Consider the following 16,839-nt stretch of genomic DNA (forward strand, 5'->3'; position numbering starts at 1 on the left):
TTCTCTTTTTTCTCCCCCCCCCAAAAAAAAGCCTAGGTGGGCAATTAATTTCTTGAGACAGTGGAACTGCCTTGAAGGTCCCAATTGCAATACCCTGAGCCCATCATCACCCTCTTTTTGTTCTCCCCCCCTTTAACTGGTACATTTTTGTCTGCCCTTTTTCTGCTATTCCTGATTTTTGTCTCTGTTGAGCCAGTCTTCACCATCTGCTTTCCAGTGGTCCTCACCCACTGGTCTACCCTTGGGTGCCTTCCGTCAGTTGGAGCGTACTTTCTGTGCGTTAAATTTTTTTTTTAAAGAGAAAAAAAAGGCTTTTTCTTTTTGTTTTGCATTAATTGGCTGTGGCCCGGCTCACTGGCGAGAGCAGGGTCGAAGCTGGGTGCCCACCTCCTGTTGCTCGGGGAATTGAAACCCCTCACCTTTCTCGTTTCAGCAGAGGATGTGGAAGAGGAGGACGAAGAGCTTTCGGACAGCGAAGGCGTCAAAAAGAAAAAGAAGAAATTCCTGAAAAAGCAAAAAGAGAATAAACCAACTAAGTTGAAGAAGCGGAAGAAATTGGTGAGTAGCAGCACATTCTCTGGTTGTTCACCACCTTTTTTTTTTTAAAAAAAAAATTTCTAATCAACCTGTTCAGGTATAAAGGTACGGAAAAGCCAGGGGACTATAGACTGGTGAGCCTGATGTTGGTGGCAGGCAAGTTGTTGGAGGGAATCCTGAGGGACAGGATTTACATGTATTGTAAATCAAGGACTGATTAGGGATAGTCAGCATGGCTTTGTGCATCAGAAATCGTGTCTTTCCAACTTGACTGAGTGTTTTTGAAGAAGTAACAAAGGATTAATGCAGACCGAGCGGTAGATGTGATCTATATGGACTTCAGTAAGGCGTTCAACAAGGTTCCTGTATGTAGACTGTTTAGCATGGTTAGATCTCGAGGTATACAGGGAGAACTAGCCAGTTAGATACAGAATTGGCTTGAAGGTAGAAGACAGGGGGTGGTGATGAAGGGTTACCTTTCAGATTAGAGGCCTGTGACCAGTGGTGTGTCACAAGAATCTGTGCTGTGTCCACTGCTTTTTGTCACTTATATAAATAATTTGGATGTATAGGAGGTATAATTAGTAATTTTGCAGATGATACCAAAATTGGAGGTGTGATGGACCGTGAAGAAGATTACCTCAAAGTACAACTAAATCTTGATCAGATGGGGGAATGGCAGATGGGGTTTAATTGTGAGGTTCTGCATTTTGGGAAGGCTAATCAGAGCAGGACTTACACACTTAATGGTAAGATCCTAGGAAGTGTTGCTGAACACACCTTGGAATGAAGGTTCATAGTTTCTTGAAAGTGGAGATGCATGTGGATAGGAAAGTGAAGAAGGCATTTGGTATGCTTTTTCTTTATTGGTCAGAACCTTGAGTATAGGAGTTGGGAGGTCATGTTTTTGCTGTTTAGGACGTTGGTTTGGCAATTTTGGAATATTGTGTGCAATTCTGGTCTCTGCTATCAGGAGGATGTTCATGGAATTCCGACTGAATAGAAACAGACCAATTGAGTGGGGGGGTAGGCGGGGAGATGGAGTGGACAAACTGAAACCCTAATGCAACAAAAATTCATTTGATCTGCAATTTCCAACTGGACCCAGTGTCCATTGCAGACTAGGGGGGCCAGATTCTCACTCCTCTTTTATGTGAGGAAGTGCTTCCTGACATCATCTCTGAATGGCTGGGCTCAAATTTGAAGTTTGTTACCTGGTTCTGTACCTCTAGCCTCCCAACCTCCTCAGTAGTGATGCTTACCTGTTCTTTCTTCGAAGGTTCCTCTGAAATATGGATGACAGTTCCATTGGGAAGTTACTTGTCATGTTTTATACCTTTCTGGGAAGTGCTATAAATCTAGTATGACTGGAGTTCCATTTTGTCCATCTGCTCTGTTTTTCTGTTACTGTTGCCCTCGCAAGCTTCCTCCACGGCCTTTTCTCACCCCTCAACTAGTCCTCCTTTCTCTTGAATAAAGAAATTACCTCTGACGTCTGTCCTAGATCTATCACCCCTCAAGTTGAAGCTGTGTCCTGTCCTGCTAACCATCACCGTTCAAGGAAAAGGGCTGTCACTGTCTACCCTAACTAACCCTCTGATTCTCTTATGTTTCAGTTAAGTAACCTCTCAACCTTCTTCTCTCTAATAAAAACAGCCTCCAGTCCCTCAGCCTTTCTTAAGACCTTCCCTGCATACCAGGCAACATCCTAATATATCTCCTCTGAATCCTCCAAAACTTCCACATGCTTCTGTTAATGCGGTGACCAGAACTGAATGCAATATTCCAAGTGCAGCCCCACCAGAGTTTTGTACAGCTGCAATATGACTTCATGGCTCTGAAACTCAGTCCCTCTACCAATAAAAGCTAACACACTGTATGCCTTCTTAACAACTCTATCAAAGTGGGTGGCAACTTTCAGGGATCTATGCACATGGATACCGAGATCTCTCTGTTCATTTACACTACCAAGAATCTTACCATTAGCCCAATGCTCTGTATTCCTGTTGCATTTTCTAAAGTGAATCACCTCACACTTTTTCCACATTTAAACACCATTTGCCACCTCTCAGCCCAGCTCTGCAGCTTAACTATGCCCCTCTGTAATCTGCAATACCCTTCACCACTATCCACAACTCCATCAACCTTAGTGTTACCTGCAAATTTACTAACCCATCCTTCTACGCCCTCATCTAGGTCATTTATAAAAATGACAAACAGCAGTGACCCCAAAACAGATCTTTGCAGTACACCACTAGTAACTGAACTCCAGGATAAACGTTGTCCTATCAATCGCCACCCTCTGTCTTATTTCAGCAAGCCAATTTCTGATCCAAACCACTAAATCACCCTCAATCCCATGCCTATCAAACACCTTATTGAAATCCTAGACACCACATCAACGACTTTACCCTCATCCACCTGTTTGGTCACTGTCTCAAAGAACTGAATAAGGTTTGTGAGGCTGTGTTGACTATCCCTATTCAGTTATTCCTTTCCAGATGATTATAAATCCTATCTTTTATAACCTTTTTCAACACTTTACACACAACCAAAGTAAGGCCCACTGGTCTATAATTTCCAGGGTTGTCTTTACTCCCCTTCTTGAACAAGGGAACAACATTTGTCCAGTCTTCTGGCACTATTCCCGTAGACAATGATGACATAAACATCAAAGGCTCTGCAATCTCCTCCCTGATTTCCCAGAGAATCTAGGATAAATCCCATCCAGCCCAGGGGACTTATCTATTTTCACGCATTCCAGAATTGCTAACACCTCCTTGTGAACCTCAATCCCATCTAGTGGCCTGTATTTCAGTGTTCTCAATAACATTCTTTTTCCAGTATGAATACTGACGCAAAATATTCATTTAGCGCTTCCCCCATCTCCTCGGACTCCTCGCACAACTTCCCACTACTATCCTTGATTGGCCCTAATCTTTCTCGAGTCATTCTTTTATTCCTGATATACCTATACAAAACTTTAGGGTTTTCCTTGATGCTGCCTGCCAACAATTTCTCATTTCCCCTCCTGGCTCTTCATAGCTCTCTCTTAAGGTCTTTCCTGCTTAATTTGTAACTCTAAGTGCCTTAACTGAGCCTTCACATCTCCTCCTAACATAAGCTGCTGCTGCCTTCTTATTAGTGACTGTATTGCCTTGATGGCTCTAACCTTTGGTCTTTGCCACAAGTGGATCCCTCTTTTTTTTTTTTACCTTTCTATTGAATACTGACCAGGTCATCCTTTCTTTTCTGTTCAGTTTTTCACCTGTGCAGGGTGTAGTTCAGTGGAAGTTGAATTATGCTACAAGAGACCAAACGTGAAGGAAAGAAAAAACATGAACAACTTGACATCTAGTTAATGAGATTGGTGATTATTTGATGTCTTGGATAACACGTTTTTTAAAAAAAATTGCTCCTGTTGGTGGATCTTTCTGAATCCTGCGCTATTGCTGCCAGTGATGAAGATTATCGTAATAGACATGATTTGATAGTGTCGGGGCTAAGTGTTATTGGAAGCAAGTGTGGAAGGGTGCTGTGAGGTATTAGCTATACTGTATTACCAATATATAAAACGTGTGTTGCTGATCAAAACATTCTGTAGTTGTCATTTAGGTGTCTTTATTTTGGTGACAGTGATAACTCAAGATAATAACTTTTGTAACGTCTGCAAAAGATAATAAAACATACTCTTGAGTGGACAGATTGGAGCTTTGCTCGTTTTTGTCCCAAATGTTTGGAAGTTTGATTACATGCTGTCAGCCATCATTGCATTCTCCCATTGTTGAATGCTTTCTCTTGTGTTCTCTCAGCTCTATCATTGAATGGTTAATCTGCTGTTGGTTATCACTTTAAGACTGGTAGTGGTTATTTTACAAATGTTAATTCTGTCAGATGGTAGAACAGCTGCAAGTTTACGTAATATCCAGAATAAAACATCGTCCTTCCGATCTGTGCAATGTATGTTTTAAGGAAGCCAGGTGTTGGTTATAGACTAGAATCTTGCAAGGCAGTAGACAATCATCCTGAAGAAGGGCTCATGCCCAAAACGTCGATTCTCCTCCTTGGATGCTGCCTGACCTGCTGCGCTTTTCCAGCAACATAGTTTCAGCAGCAATCATCAGTATCAAACTTAACCTAATTTTCAATGGGTGCTTCAATTAGATTCCAGTCTGTAACTCACATATATAGGTATTTATTAGTCAATTCCTAAGGACACCTGAAGCCTCTCCATTAGATGCTAATATTTCACTCACTGCTGGCATCCATATCCTCAAGTTAAATGTGGGGGACCAATGTGAGTCTGAAATTCTGATCCTTCTGGCTGATTTGCAGAATGACTGTCAGAAAATTCTCAAGAATGAGAGTTGGTCTTGGTTGTGATGCCGTAGTAGTTACAGACCCAGTGTGCAAATGTACAAGCAAGAAACAACAGCAGGCCATTTGGTCCTTGGAGCCTGCTTCACCATTCAATAAGATCATGGCTATTCTGATTTTAACATCCACTCTACATTCCTGCATATCCCTGACTCGATCTTTTATCCCCTACCATGCCTTAAAAATATTTAAGCACTCCTGTCTGAGGAAGGAAATTCAAACACACACTTCTGAGAAGGAAAAACAAATTATTTCTTTGTCTCTGTTTTAAATGGGTGCCCCCATATTTTTAAATTATGACCCCACAAGAGGAAGCATCCTATGTGCATGTTCTAGGTCAAATCCCCTCAAGATCTTTTTGTTTCAGTTAAGTTGTCTCTGACCTTCTAACCTGACTTACTTTCTTCATAAAGCAATCTGCTCATTCTAAGTATTAAATCTTTTTTGAGGAAATTGAATAAATCTTTCCTGAAACAAACAGAAATTGCTGGAAAAGCTCAGTAGGTCTGGCAGCATCTATGGCGAGAAATCAGAGTTAAAGTTTTGAGTTGAGACACTTCCTTAGGAGAGGAGTAGGACCTCAAGGTGGGCATGCCTGGCATTAAATAAAACCTGAAAGAACTACGAATGCTGTAAATCAAACAACTGCCCTCTGGGCAATCACATTGCTGTGGGTCTGGAGTCACATGTAGGCCAGACCATGTAAGGATGGGTTTTCCGACAATTCACATTGTTTTCGTGGTCACCATTAGGTTCTGAATTCTAGATTTAAAAAAATTGAATTTAGACCTCCCCATTTGCCATGGTGGGCTTCAACCATAGTTCCCCAGAACATTCTTTTTATGTATCTTTAGAGTTATAGAGATGTACAGCATGGAAACAGACCCTTCGGATCAACCTGTCCATGTCGACCAGATATCCCAACCCAATCTAGTCCCACCTGCCAGCACCCGGCCCATATCCCTCTAAACCCTTCCTATTCATATACCCATCCAAATACCTTTTAAATATTGCAAATGTACCAGTCTCCACCAAATCCTCTGGCAGCTCATTCCATACACGTGCCACCCTCTGTGTGAAAATGTTGCCCCTTAAGTCTCTTTTATATCTTTCCCCTCTCATTCTAAACCTATGCCCTCTAGTTCTGGACTCCCCTTTCACAACATCTTTCCGATAAGAAGGAGACCAGAATTGCACGCAATATTCCAACAGTGGCCTAACCAATTTCCTGTACAGTCACAACATGACCTCCCAACTCCTGTACTCAATACTCTGACCAATAAAGGAAAGCATAGCAAATGCAGCCTTCACTATCCTATCTACCTGCGACTATCCTATCTACCTGCGACTCCACTTTCAAGGAGCTATGAACCTGCACTCCAAGGTCTCTTTGTTCAGCAACACTCCCTAGGACCTTTACCATTAAGTGTCTAAGTCCTGCTAAGATTTGCTTTCCCAAAATGCAGCACCTTGCATTTATCTGAATTAAACTCCATCTGCCACTTCTCAGCCCATTGGCCCATCTGGTCCAGATCCTTTTTAAGTTTCTGAAGAAATTTCCTATTTTAAAAATATTTTTGATATTTTTCTCGTCTATGTACGCTGTTGTTTCTAAGCACCAGTGCTAAAGAGTAGAGCGAGCCAATTTGCCCAAGAGTGCTGCTGATGAAGTGTAAGGAGTTGTCTACTTTCCCTCATGTTTGGATAACTTTGTAACTTGTTGGACGGTGGATAGTTTTTGACCTTGTCAAAGATAACTCTCCTCTCGCAATACCTGATTGGAGTTAGATTGCCTCAGTATTTGGGACTTAGTGCTACCTCACAGATCTATAATAGAATAACCAATTTCCATCTTTACACAATCACTTCAGTGCCTGTTTCTACTGTTTTACGTTATGAATAGGTAGTTCAGGAGTTAATAGGCACTGAAAGTCAAAATAGAAAGTGGCAGTGATGCTGGTTTTATTGCAGTCTAACACTCTATTCTTGTGGAAGTGAGGGGCACTGTCCCAGTGGGACAGGGATAGGAGGAGAGTATGAATCCTCTGGCCTTCTAGAGGCATTGTCATGTTTGTAGTATGAGCTTGGGATAATTCTAGATGTAGTTATATTCTCCAGTGAAACAACACATGTTGGACTTTGTCCATCAGAGTCGAAGAGTGTGGCCCTGGAAAAGCACAGCAGATCAGGCAGCATCTGAGGAGCAGTACGATCGACATTTCGGGAATTAGCCTTTCTTCATCATCCCTGAAACATCGATCTTTCTGCTCCTCCGATGCTGTCTGACCTGCTGCACTTTTTCAGCGTCACACTCTTCGACTCTGATCTCCAACAACTGCAGTCCTCACTTTCTCCTTTGTCCACCAAATGTCAGGTGGAACTTCAGCATTCCTAGTCATTTGGTGTACTTTGTGGTCACAAACTGAACACTTGTGGTTCAAGAAAGCAGTTCAGTATTACCTCAGAACAGTTGAGGTTGGGGTAATAAATGCTGACTGAACCAGTGATGCCATATTCCATGAATTAAATAAAAACAAATAGAATCTTCAAATATATAGGCAGGTTGAGTGAGCTTAAATTTGACAGATGGGGTGTGATGAACAAAGATGTCAACTTGCCCGAAAACACAAATAAGGCATATTATTTAAATGGAGAGAGATTGTAGAGCTCTGAGGTACAGAGGGATCAGGGTATCATACTACTATTAACTTGTGATTAATGTACTATGGCAAGTGATAAGGAAGAGAAATGGAATGTTGTAACTTATTGCAAAAGGGATGGAGAATAAAAATGGAAAAAGTTTACTGTAACTGTCCAGAGTCTTGGTGTTTCACGAATTTCTTCCTTTAACACAAGGATGTTAATGTGTTATAAACTAAAATAACTGCACAGACAACGGTTCCTGTCACCTAGTCACCCTTTTATTTACTAGTGCAGTGTATTGTTGCTGTGGCCCGCCAGCTCAGTTTGTTCTTAACTGAGGAGATTCTAATATTGGTCAGCCAAAGCTTTCCTGATTGGCCCAAGTGAACAAACCGAATCAAGAACCCTGTAGTCAAGATGGTCCACCTGGTTCCAATCAGTACAGAAACTATTTGGTGAAGGTTCAGTTGATAGCTGGAATTGGAGGAGATGGGGGGCTTGGGGGTTATCTTGTATGTTTAGACAGGCTTGGGCTTGTAATCATTTCATTTCAGATAAATTGAGAGGTGATCTTGTTAAAACACACATGCTCTTGAAGGACTTGCTAGATTGGATACTGAGAGAATCTTCCCTTGCGTGAGAGAGACTACAATTTGTGGACATCATTTTAAACATTGTTTTTAAAAATTTCCATTCTGTATGGAAGTAAGGATAACTTGTCTTGGGTGAGTGTTTGAGCCTGTGGGACTGTCAGGAAGCCATGGAGGTGTTCAGAGTATTTTGGAGCTGAGGTAGATCGATCCTTGGCTAATAAGAGAGTCGGCTCTTATTGGGGGTGGGTAAGAATATGAAGTTAAAGCCACGTGAACTTGTTAAACAATGGAGCAAGCTCAAACAGGCTGACTGGCCTGCTGCCCCTCCTCTTTGATTTCATTTATTGTAATCACGTATACCTAAAGTAGAGTGAAAAGTTTCTTGTTTTGCAAGCAGTACAGGCAGATCCATAGCAAACAAGAACATATAGATCAGAGGGTACTTAGACGCAAGGATACGAGGTTACGGTTGCTCAGGAGATGTACAAAGCAAGGTCAACGTTTGAAGTCAGAGGTCATTCAGCAGTCTAATAATAGCAGGGAAGAAGCTGTTCTTGAACCGGTTAGTGCGTGTGTTCAAGCTACTATATCTTCTGCCTGACCTGGACGAGGGTGTTACTGGGATGGGAGGGGTCTTTGGCAGCTTTTCTGCGGCAACAAGAAGTGTAAACAGAGTCCACTGATTGGAGGCTGGCTTCTGTGATGGTCTAGTCCATGCATGCAACTTCCTGTAGTTTTTTTAAACGGTCCTGAGCAGATCAATGTGTTCAGAATTTGACTATACAGTTGCAGTTGTGCAGGGGATACAATAGGGGGCTGAGAACACATTCTTGTGGGGTGCCAGTTGAGGATTATCATAAAGAAGGTGCGTTGTCTATCTTCACTGAGCTTTCTTACCTACAGACTGCAGAGGATCCAGTTGCAGAGGGCGGAACCAAACCCTAGGTCTCGGAGTTTTGAGATTAGACTGGAAGGGATTATGGTGTTGACTACGTTGAAGCTCTGGCTTCAATGAGTAGGAGCCTGATTTTAGATATCCAGATATTCCGGGAACGGGTGGTTGGGCTAGAGAACTAGCATCCATTGTGCACCTGTTTTGCCAACAATTGAGGGGACTGGAGAAGGCTGGGAGGCTAGAGTTGATGTGGGCCAGACCAGTCTCTTGAAGCATTTCATGATTTTGGAGGTCTGAGCCTGGCCGTAGTAATTCTGGCACGTTGCATGTGTTTTCTTTGGTACTGGGATAATGGTGGACTACTTGTAGTAGGCGGGGACTTCAGCTTTTAGCAAGGAGAGGTTGAGGTGTGAGCCTATACCTCTGCCATCTGGTCCACACAAGATTTAAGTGCACGGCCAGGGATTCTGTCTAGGCCTGTCACTTGCCTTGGGTTAACCCACAGGAAGACTGATCTGACATTTGCAGCAGTGGCGCAGGGAACAGGTGTGTCTGATGCTGTCAGGGCAGGCATTCTGCTCAAAATGGGGAGAAAAAGCATTGGGTGCATCAGGGAGGGCTGTGTTTTTCTTTTGTCTGATATATTGTTCTGCTTTTTTTTTAATCTCATTTATGTTGTGAAGGCCTTACTTGGGTGCCTAACTTGGTCCAGTACTGCCTCTTGGCATCTCTGGCTTTGTGGAGGTCACATCTGGGTTTTCTGCATAGCTCTGGGTCATTCAACTTGAATGTTGCACCCTTGAATTTCAGGCAATGAATTTCCTACTTCATCCAAGATTTCCGATTGGGTAACACAAGGATTGACTTCTTTTAGCACGCAGTTGGTAATGAGGTCCATGATAGGGGTGGCATACTCCTCTAGATTGTCCGCTGAATATGGTTCAATCCGCTCATTCCAACTAGTCCCGGAGAAGCTGTTCCGCTGCCTTGGACCATCCATCATCCCACTTTCTGTGAAGGATTCTCCTGTTTCACTTCTGCTTGTAAACTGCGAGGCAGAACACAGTATTGTGATCTAATTTCCTGAAGTGTGGACAGCACATGGTGCAGTGTGTGTCTTTTGATGGCTGTGTAACAGTGGTAGAGATATTTGGCCTTCTGGGGTAGGAGACATGTTATTTTGGCAGCACTCTCTTGAGGTTGGCTTGGTTGAGGTTGCCAGCCTCTCTAATTTCATTTCTAGAGCATTGTAATGGTGTAAATTTCATCCAGAGCATTCTTCACTTCTGCATGTGGTATTCTAGACACTGCTGTCAGAATGGCGGAGATGAACTTGCGTGGCAGATCGTAGGGTCAGCATTTCACTTGGGTATTCTCAGGGTTGCCACATCTGAGCACCAGAGGTATGGATTAGGAGGCATACCGCTGAGTCCTTTGCTTACCTGAGGACACTGTGTGGCCCATGTGAAGTATGGAGAACCCTTCAGCTTGCAAGGTGCAGTGAGCCATGTCTCCATAAAGCAGAACACAGTCACTCTCTTGTACATTTGTATGTCAAATACGAGTTTTTTTTTAAACTTCCACTTTACCGTATGGCCCCTTTCAGTCTCCTTCTGGTGTATTTTGATTGGGAGAAGGGTGCTGTGTGATACTGGTGGGAAAGGCTGAGGGTAAAGAGAGAGGTACTGAAGTTGGAAGGAATGAGTAGGGCCTGCGCTGGGAACTGGGGGAGGGATAAATACGGCTGAGTGGAATTTGACTGCCAGGCCCAAGGGTACTTTCTCATCTGCTATTGCATCATGTTGAAGAAAAATTGATAAGGCTCTGACCTTTGATAGCCTGTTCCAGAGATCTGTGGGGCCATGTAACTCTATCCCAATGACCACCTCCAGCCATGTGTGTAGAGTCCTAGAATAGATTCAGAGAATCCCAACAATGTGGAAGCAGACCATGTGGCCATTTGAGTCCACACTGATCCTCTGAACAGATCAGAGCTTCCCACCCAGACCCACCCTTGTAACCCTGTATTTCTCATGGTTAATCACCTAGCCTACATATTGCTGAACACGGAACAATTTAGTATGGCCAATCCATTTCACCTACATGTATTTGGACTGTGGGAGGAAACCCATGCAGACATGGGGAGAATATGTGCAAACTCCATACACCTGTGTGCAAATTCCATACGGTCACCCAAGGCTGAAATAAAACTTGGATCCCTGGCGCATGTGCGCATCTTCCACCACCAATATCTCATGGATCTCTCCCTTGATTTGCTTTGGTATTTCCTATGTCTCCTCCTTGCCTTCATTTGCACTTTCAACTGCCTCAGTTCTATGTTGTGGATTCCTGTGGTGGAGCCCCTGCTTATGACTTCACATTTTTTAAACTGACTACTGACCTATTCTTGTGTAGCTTGGTGTCTATTTTTTGACCCTGTGCAATACTTTGGGACAGTGGGTGGGTTCCCCTTCACCCCAGCGGGGAAAATGAGCTGTAATTTAGTGAACTCTTCAGAAGACTGCAGTGCTGCACTCCCTCAGTATTGCACTGAACCTGTCAGGTTTGATGATGTTCAGGTCTATGATAAGGCATGCGGCTAGGATGTTCAGGTTTAAGATTAGTGTTTACTACTGCGATGCAGCATCGGTTTAAAATGTACATTCCATGTGACTTGCTGATTGGTACTTTCCCTGGTAGGGCGCCTGTCAAAGATTTTTAAAATGTGTTGTGACAATAGCTAAATTGTCTTTTTTACAAGAAAAGCCACTTCAACACCTGGCATGATTTTAATTTTGGCTGGTTGCCTTTTTTTTATATATTTGAAAATAAAAAGTTTGTTCACTCTCTCATCCCCGATTTGTGCCTCCCTTTTTGTTGTTTGTCTCCCCACAGGAACAGCTCACCCCCACGCAGCCCTCTTCAGCCGTGAGGGCAGGATGGTCTGAGCCACAGACCTTGCGACGACCACGGTCAGCCCCACTCCGTGACCGGCCTGTGGGAGGAGCGCCCGCACTGGCACGGACCCAATCAGTCAGTATTTCACTAACCCCTCTACCCCCCCCCCGGTTTAGTTGTAGAGCTGGTTCTAGTGGTTGTCCCTCTTCCTGTGTCCTTGAGCTGCCTGGTCGAGGCTTCCTTTGATGTTGTGGAGTACCTGAGTGCAAAGGGGGAGAATAATTTGGATTTCCCTTTTTGAATGATAGGGTGCCTTGTGGTGTGAGGCTACAATTGATAGAGGCCTTTCAGACCTTCTTGCTTCTGTTGGCTCTTTTGAAAGAGCTGTTCGATCACTTGCAACACTATCCCCACCCCATCCATTACCATACCTGCTGTCTTGCCACAAATGTGCAAGTTCTGTTTTTATTTTTCAATTCTTTATCCAACTTCTTTGTCTAGTGAATCAGTCCAGCATGCTATTAACCAACAGAAAGCACCTCCATGCCTTGCACTCCTCCACTTTTCTGATGATTCCAGACTCTACTATTTCTCTGGCTGGCTTCCCATCTTCCACTCTCTAAATCTGAGCTTTGCCGTCTGTACACTCACTCGCATCCCGGTCTCCTTCTGCAATCACTTCATTCCATCCCTCTGCTTATTGACCTACAATAACTCCTGATACACTGAGTTTTGATTTTAAAATTCTTGTTCTGTCTAATTTTGTTTTCACAATCTTAATGTAAACTTCTCCAATCCAACTACCTATGGGGATCTCTGCTGTATGTCTGTTCAATTGTGACCTCTCGCATACCTCAACCTTTCACCACTTGCTCGGATTAATCTTTTGAGCTGTCTAAAACACAATATTTAATTTTTTTTTTCCCTAAAACCACACTAATGACTTCTGAATACATCTAAATTGACTTTTTTAACAATTTTGCTGGTCACCTGTGCCAATGTCATCTCATGTGACTCAGTGGCAGATTGTGTTGGATTATAGCTCCTGTAAAGTGCCTGGAGTTAAGATGTTATAGAAATTGAATTAGCTGTTTTTATTAAGAGCTGACTGTTGTATAGTATCCAGTGAGTCACCTATTTGTGTGGTCCACTTAATGTGCATGCGGTATGAAACAGTACAGACGTCTGAATCGCTGTTAACCTTTGGAAGTGATTCCCATTGTGTCAGAAACCCCCATTTCCTTCAAATGCAATAGGAAAGTATACTGTAAAAGACTAGACCTTTAAGAGAATTGATAAACAGAGAGATCTTGGGGATCATGTCTATAAGCTCCTTGAAATGCAGAGCAAGTGGATAAGGTGGTAAAGAAGCTATAGGGCGTGCTTGCCTTCATTGGTCAAGGTGTTGAGTATAATGGTTGGCAAGTCATGCTGCAATTATATAAGACTGAGTATAATTTGGAGTATAATGTGCAGTTCTGTTCGCTGCACGATAGGAAGATTTTGAGAGTGTGCAGTGAAGTTTACCTGGATTGGAGTGTATTAGCTATAGGGACAAATTTGGATTGCTTTCACTACAATGTCAGGCTGAAGGGTGACTTAATAGAAGTATATAAACTTCAGAGATGCATGGATAAGGTGTAAAGTTAGAGGTTATTTTCCCAGTGTGGAAATGTCAAATGCGAGGGGGCATAAGTTTCAGGCAAGAAAGGAGTGCTTAAAGGAGATGTGTGGGCAAAGACTTTATTTACAAAGTGTAATAGTTGCCTGGAACGTCCTGCCTGGGAGATAGTAGAAATGGGTATGAAAGCAAAGTTTAAGAGGCATTTAGACAGACTTCTGAGTGGGCAGAGAATAGAGGGATAAAGTCTGTATCATGTGCAGGTAGATGGGATTAGTTTAGAATGGCATCATTGTCAGCGCAGACATGGTGAGTTAAAGGGGCTGCTCTTGTGCCGTACTGTTCTATGTAATGTTGGATAATTATACTGATTTATTTTGCATATTATCTTTGCACCTGCTGACCTTTCCTAGTCAGGAAAGTAGAGATCAGATCAGCAGTGGGGTTGGATTGAAAAGCCAAACATGTTTGAGGGACTGAACAGTCTACTCCTATTTCTAGTTTATGTTTGGAGTGCTTTATGCACCATATTACCAAGGGAGACATTGGATAAGTGTGATCACTGATCTATTTGAATGAAGGCAATTGCATTTCTGCTGCAGTTTACTTAAATTCAAGAAAATCCCAAAGATCTTTAGCATCAATGGAGTAGATTTAGAGTATGTTTATGTTGAAAATGCCAAATGTCCTGTGGTGGGGTGTATGTTTCCAAGAAGTAGGTGTGACCGACAAGCTTGTTCTAGGTTGTCTGAACTGGGAGTTCACCAGCCTTTTCAATCTTGCTTCTTGAAAAGGAAAGATTGAACGATGACCTGATTGGCCTTTAAATTTATTGAAAGGTGGCTCAGTGGTTAACACTGTTGCCCCAGCACCAGGGACCCAGGTTCAATTCCGCCTTCTGGCAACTGTCTGTGTGGAATTTGTACATTCTCTGTGTCTGCATGGGTTTCTTCAACCAGAAATGGAGGAGAATGTGGAACCCACTGTCTGTCTGAGTGTATGAGGTGAATTGAAGGAGTAAGCTAGACAAGTGCAGAAGGATTTAAAGTCAAATAATTTGCTGACGAGTGGAATCAAGTTAAGTTGGGAGGGGCATAAATACTAAGACCATTCGGTCCAACTGATCAGTATTTTTCTGGGCTACATGGTTTACTTTCCAAGCAGCTCCTGAAGGAGAGAAATGTTAAAATACACTTTGACCTCTGCTTTGTTCAAAGCAGGAAAGTGAAGATGAAATCACCTCCGATCTGGAGGAGCTCAAGGAGAAATCGGACAGTGGCGGCAGTGATTTTGGCAAGAAAAAGAGAAAGAAACGAAAGGAGAAGAAAGAAAAGAAAATCAAGCGTCGGAAGAAGGAGCAGGGCGAGGAAGAGGAAAGTCACAAGGTAACTGTTGCATACTCCTATTTTGAGGTGCCCCGATCAGCAAGGGTATCTCCTTGCTCTAGAATCGTATCTTGATGTCTGTGTATTCTTTTTCCCCCTCTTTGGTCATTCAGCACTGCAACGGACCAACTTTGTTGATCCAGCTGGATTGGTCTTAACTCTTTCATATTTGCTCTGTTTTCCCTGACCTAATGAAAATCAATGGATCCAAATCTTGAGATCTCCAGTAACCTCAACAGCTTATTAATTGGGCGGGGTAGGAGGAGGACGGCAGTTGTTCCAGGTTCAGACCTGCCATGTAACGGAGTGGTTCCCCTTACCACCTGTGAATAGCCTGACTCGAATGTTAACATTATATCTCCTTGTTCTATACTCTGTTCCCAGCAAACCAAAGGAAATATGTGCCCTCTTTATGCTCTTTTGAGTTTTAATTATTCAGTTCTGCACAATCTCACATGCAAAATATTATAAACTAATTTTCTCCAACCTATTATAAAAATAAATCTGTTAAATTCTTGGTGTACGAGGTCTCAAAATGCAGAGTCACCTCGCATCAATTATGGATGAGTTGTTCCTTCCCTAATAGCCAAGAGTCATGGCTCCAAGCTGTCAGTCAATGCAATTTGGCTAAGGGTGTTTGTCCCTCTCTCTTCTCTTGAATTGAAGAAAACAAAATTTCGAGGAGAGGTGGGCTGGGTGATACTGCCGAAAATGGGAGGGAGCATGTTGTTTAACCTTGGCTGAGTTAAGGATTCAAATACAAGGCAGCCTCTAGTCTTCTAAATCTGAGATGTTGTAGAGGGACCTAATGTGGGAATTCATAAGCTTGGATAGTATTTCCTTACAAAATTCTACTTGGTCTGGGAGGTGGCGGTTTATGCAGAGGGATCATAGGGTGTAGATTGGTAAAAGAACCAGAGGTAGAGATAGCAACAGTCTATGTAAGACTGCCCTGAAACGGCGGTGGAAGCAGATATAATATTTTGCAGGGATACAGGGGAGAGACTAATCGCTGTTTCAAAGCAGGGCATGATGGGCTATGTGGTCTCTGCTGTAGTATCTGCTTTTTTTTCTCTTGTTTTAACCTTATTTTCTGCCCTCTCTCAACCCTGCCTGCGTCTCAGCCTGAACCGAAGTCTTCTGCCCGCCTTCTGGAGGATTGGGGGCTGGAAGATGTTGACCATGTTTTCACCGAAGATGACTATCGCACTTTAACTAACTACAAGGCTTTCAGCCAGTTTATGAGGTGAGCTTGGAAAGAGTAGCCCTAGACTATCTTGATCAAAAGGCCAGTGAAAGAAATATGTGCATTTATGTCTCCGAAACACCATTGAATGATTGGCAGCGTAGTCACAGATTCTTCTTCTTCATCTTTGCAGCTATCTTCATCATTACCATCTCATCTATTGTTCCTCAAATATTCAAAATCTACTAATTAGTGTATTAATTCATTCAGGAAGTACCTAATGCCTATAGGACTATCTTGCCCTTTTAGTTGAACCATTTTGTTCATATCAGTCACACTCTGTATGGATTGCACTCTGAATGAAAATTATCTGAACGCTTGTCCAAATTTTACCCTTGGTTAGTTTGTGCGTGGTAAATTTTTCCACAATAACCAACACTTCTGCTTTTAAAACCATGAAATATCCTAAAGGGTTTTCTATGTTAAATAAAATCTGTGAGGGCCATCTGTGGGACCACAACTACTCATGTTGTACATTAATGACTTGATAAAGGAACCAATGGCATTGTTGCTAAGTATGCAGATAACACAAATAGATGGAGGGATGGGCAGTGTTGAGAAAGCAGGGAGGCTGCACAAGGACTTGGACAGGCTAGGAGAGTTGGCAAAAAAGGGGCAGATGGAATAAAACGTCGGGAAGTGAG

At 42.8% G+C, this 16,839-nt stretch overlaps 1 protein-coding gene across 7 annotated transcripts in view; it reads left to right on the plus strand.

Annotated features, from left to right (window-relative positions):
* Nucleotides 1-16,839, plus strand: part of chd3 (chromodomain helicase DNA binding protein 3) — a 115,173-nt gene that overhangs the window by 2,005 nt on the left and 96,329 nt on the right. For 4 of the 7 annotated variants that reach the window (XM_043686918.1, XM_043686916.1, XM_043686922.1 and 1 more), the window contains exons 2-5: nucleotides 434-558; nucleotides 11,941-12,078; nucleotides 14,782-14,949; nucleotides 16,074-16,195. In XM_043686918.1, the coding sequence (XP_043542853.1) occupies nucleotides 434-558; nucleotides 11,941-12,078; nucleotides 14,782-14,949; nucleotides 16,074-16,195 (553 nt within the window). The remainder of the gene's footprint in view (nucleotides 1-433; nucleotides 559-11,940; nucleotides 12,079-14,781; nucleotides 14,950-16,073; nucleotides 16,196-16,839) is intronic. The other 3 variants (XM_043686917.1, XM_043686919.1, XM_043686920.1) reach the window with 3 other exon arrangements.

Source organism: Chiloscyllium plagiosum, unplaced genomic scaffold (assembly GCF_004010195.1).
Source record: "Chiloscyllium plagiosum isolate BGI_BamShark_2017 unplaced genomic scaffold, ASM401019v2 scaf_52, whole genome shotgun sequence".
Lineage (NCBI taxonomy): Eukaryota > Metazoa > Chordata > Chondrichthyes > Orectolobiformes > Hemiscylliidae > Chiloscyllium > Chiloscyllium plagiosum.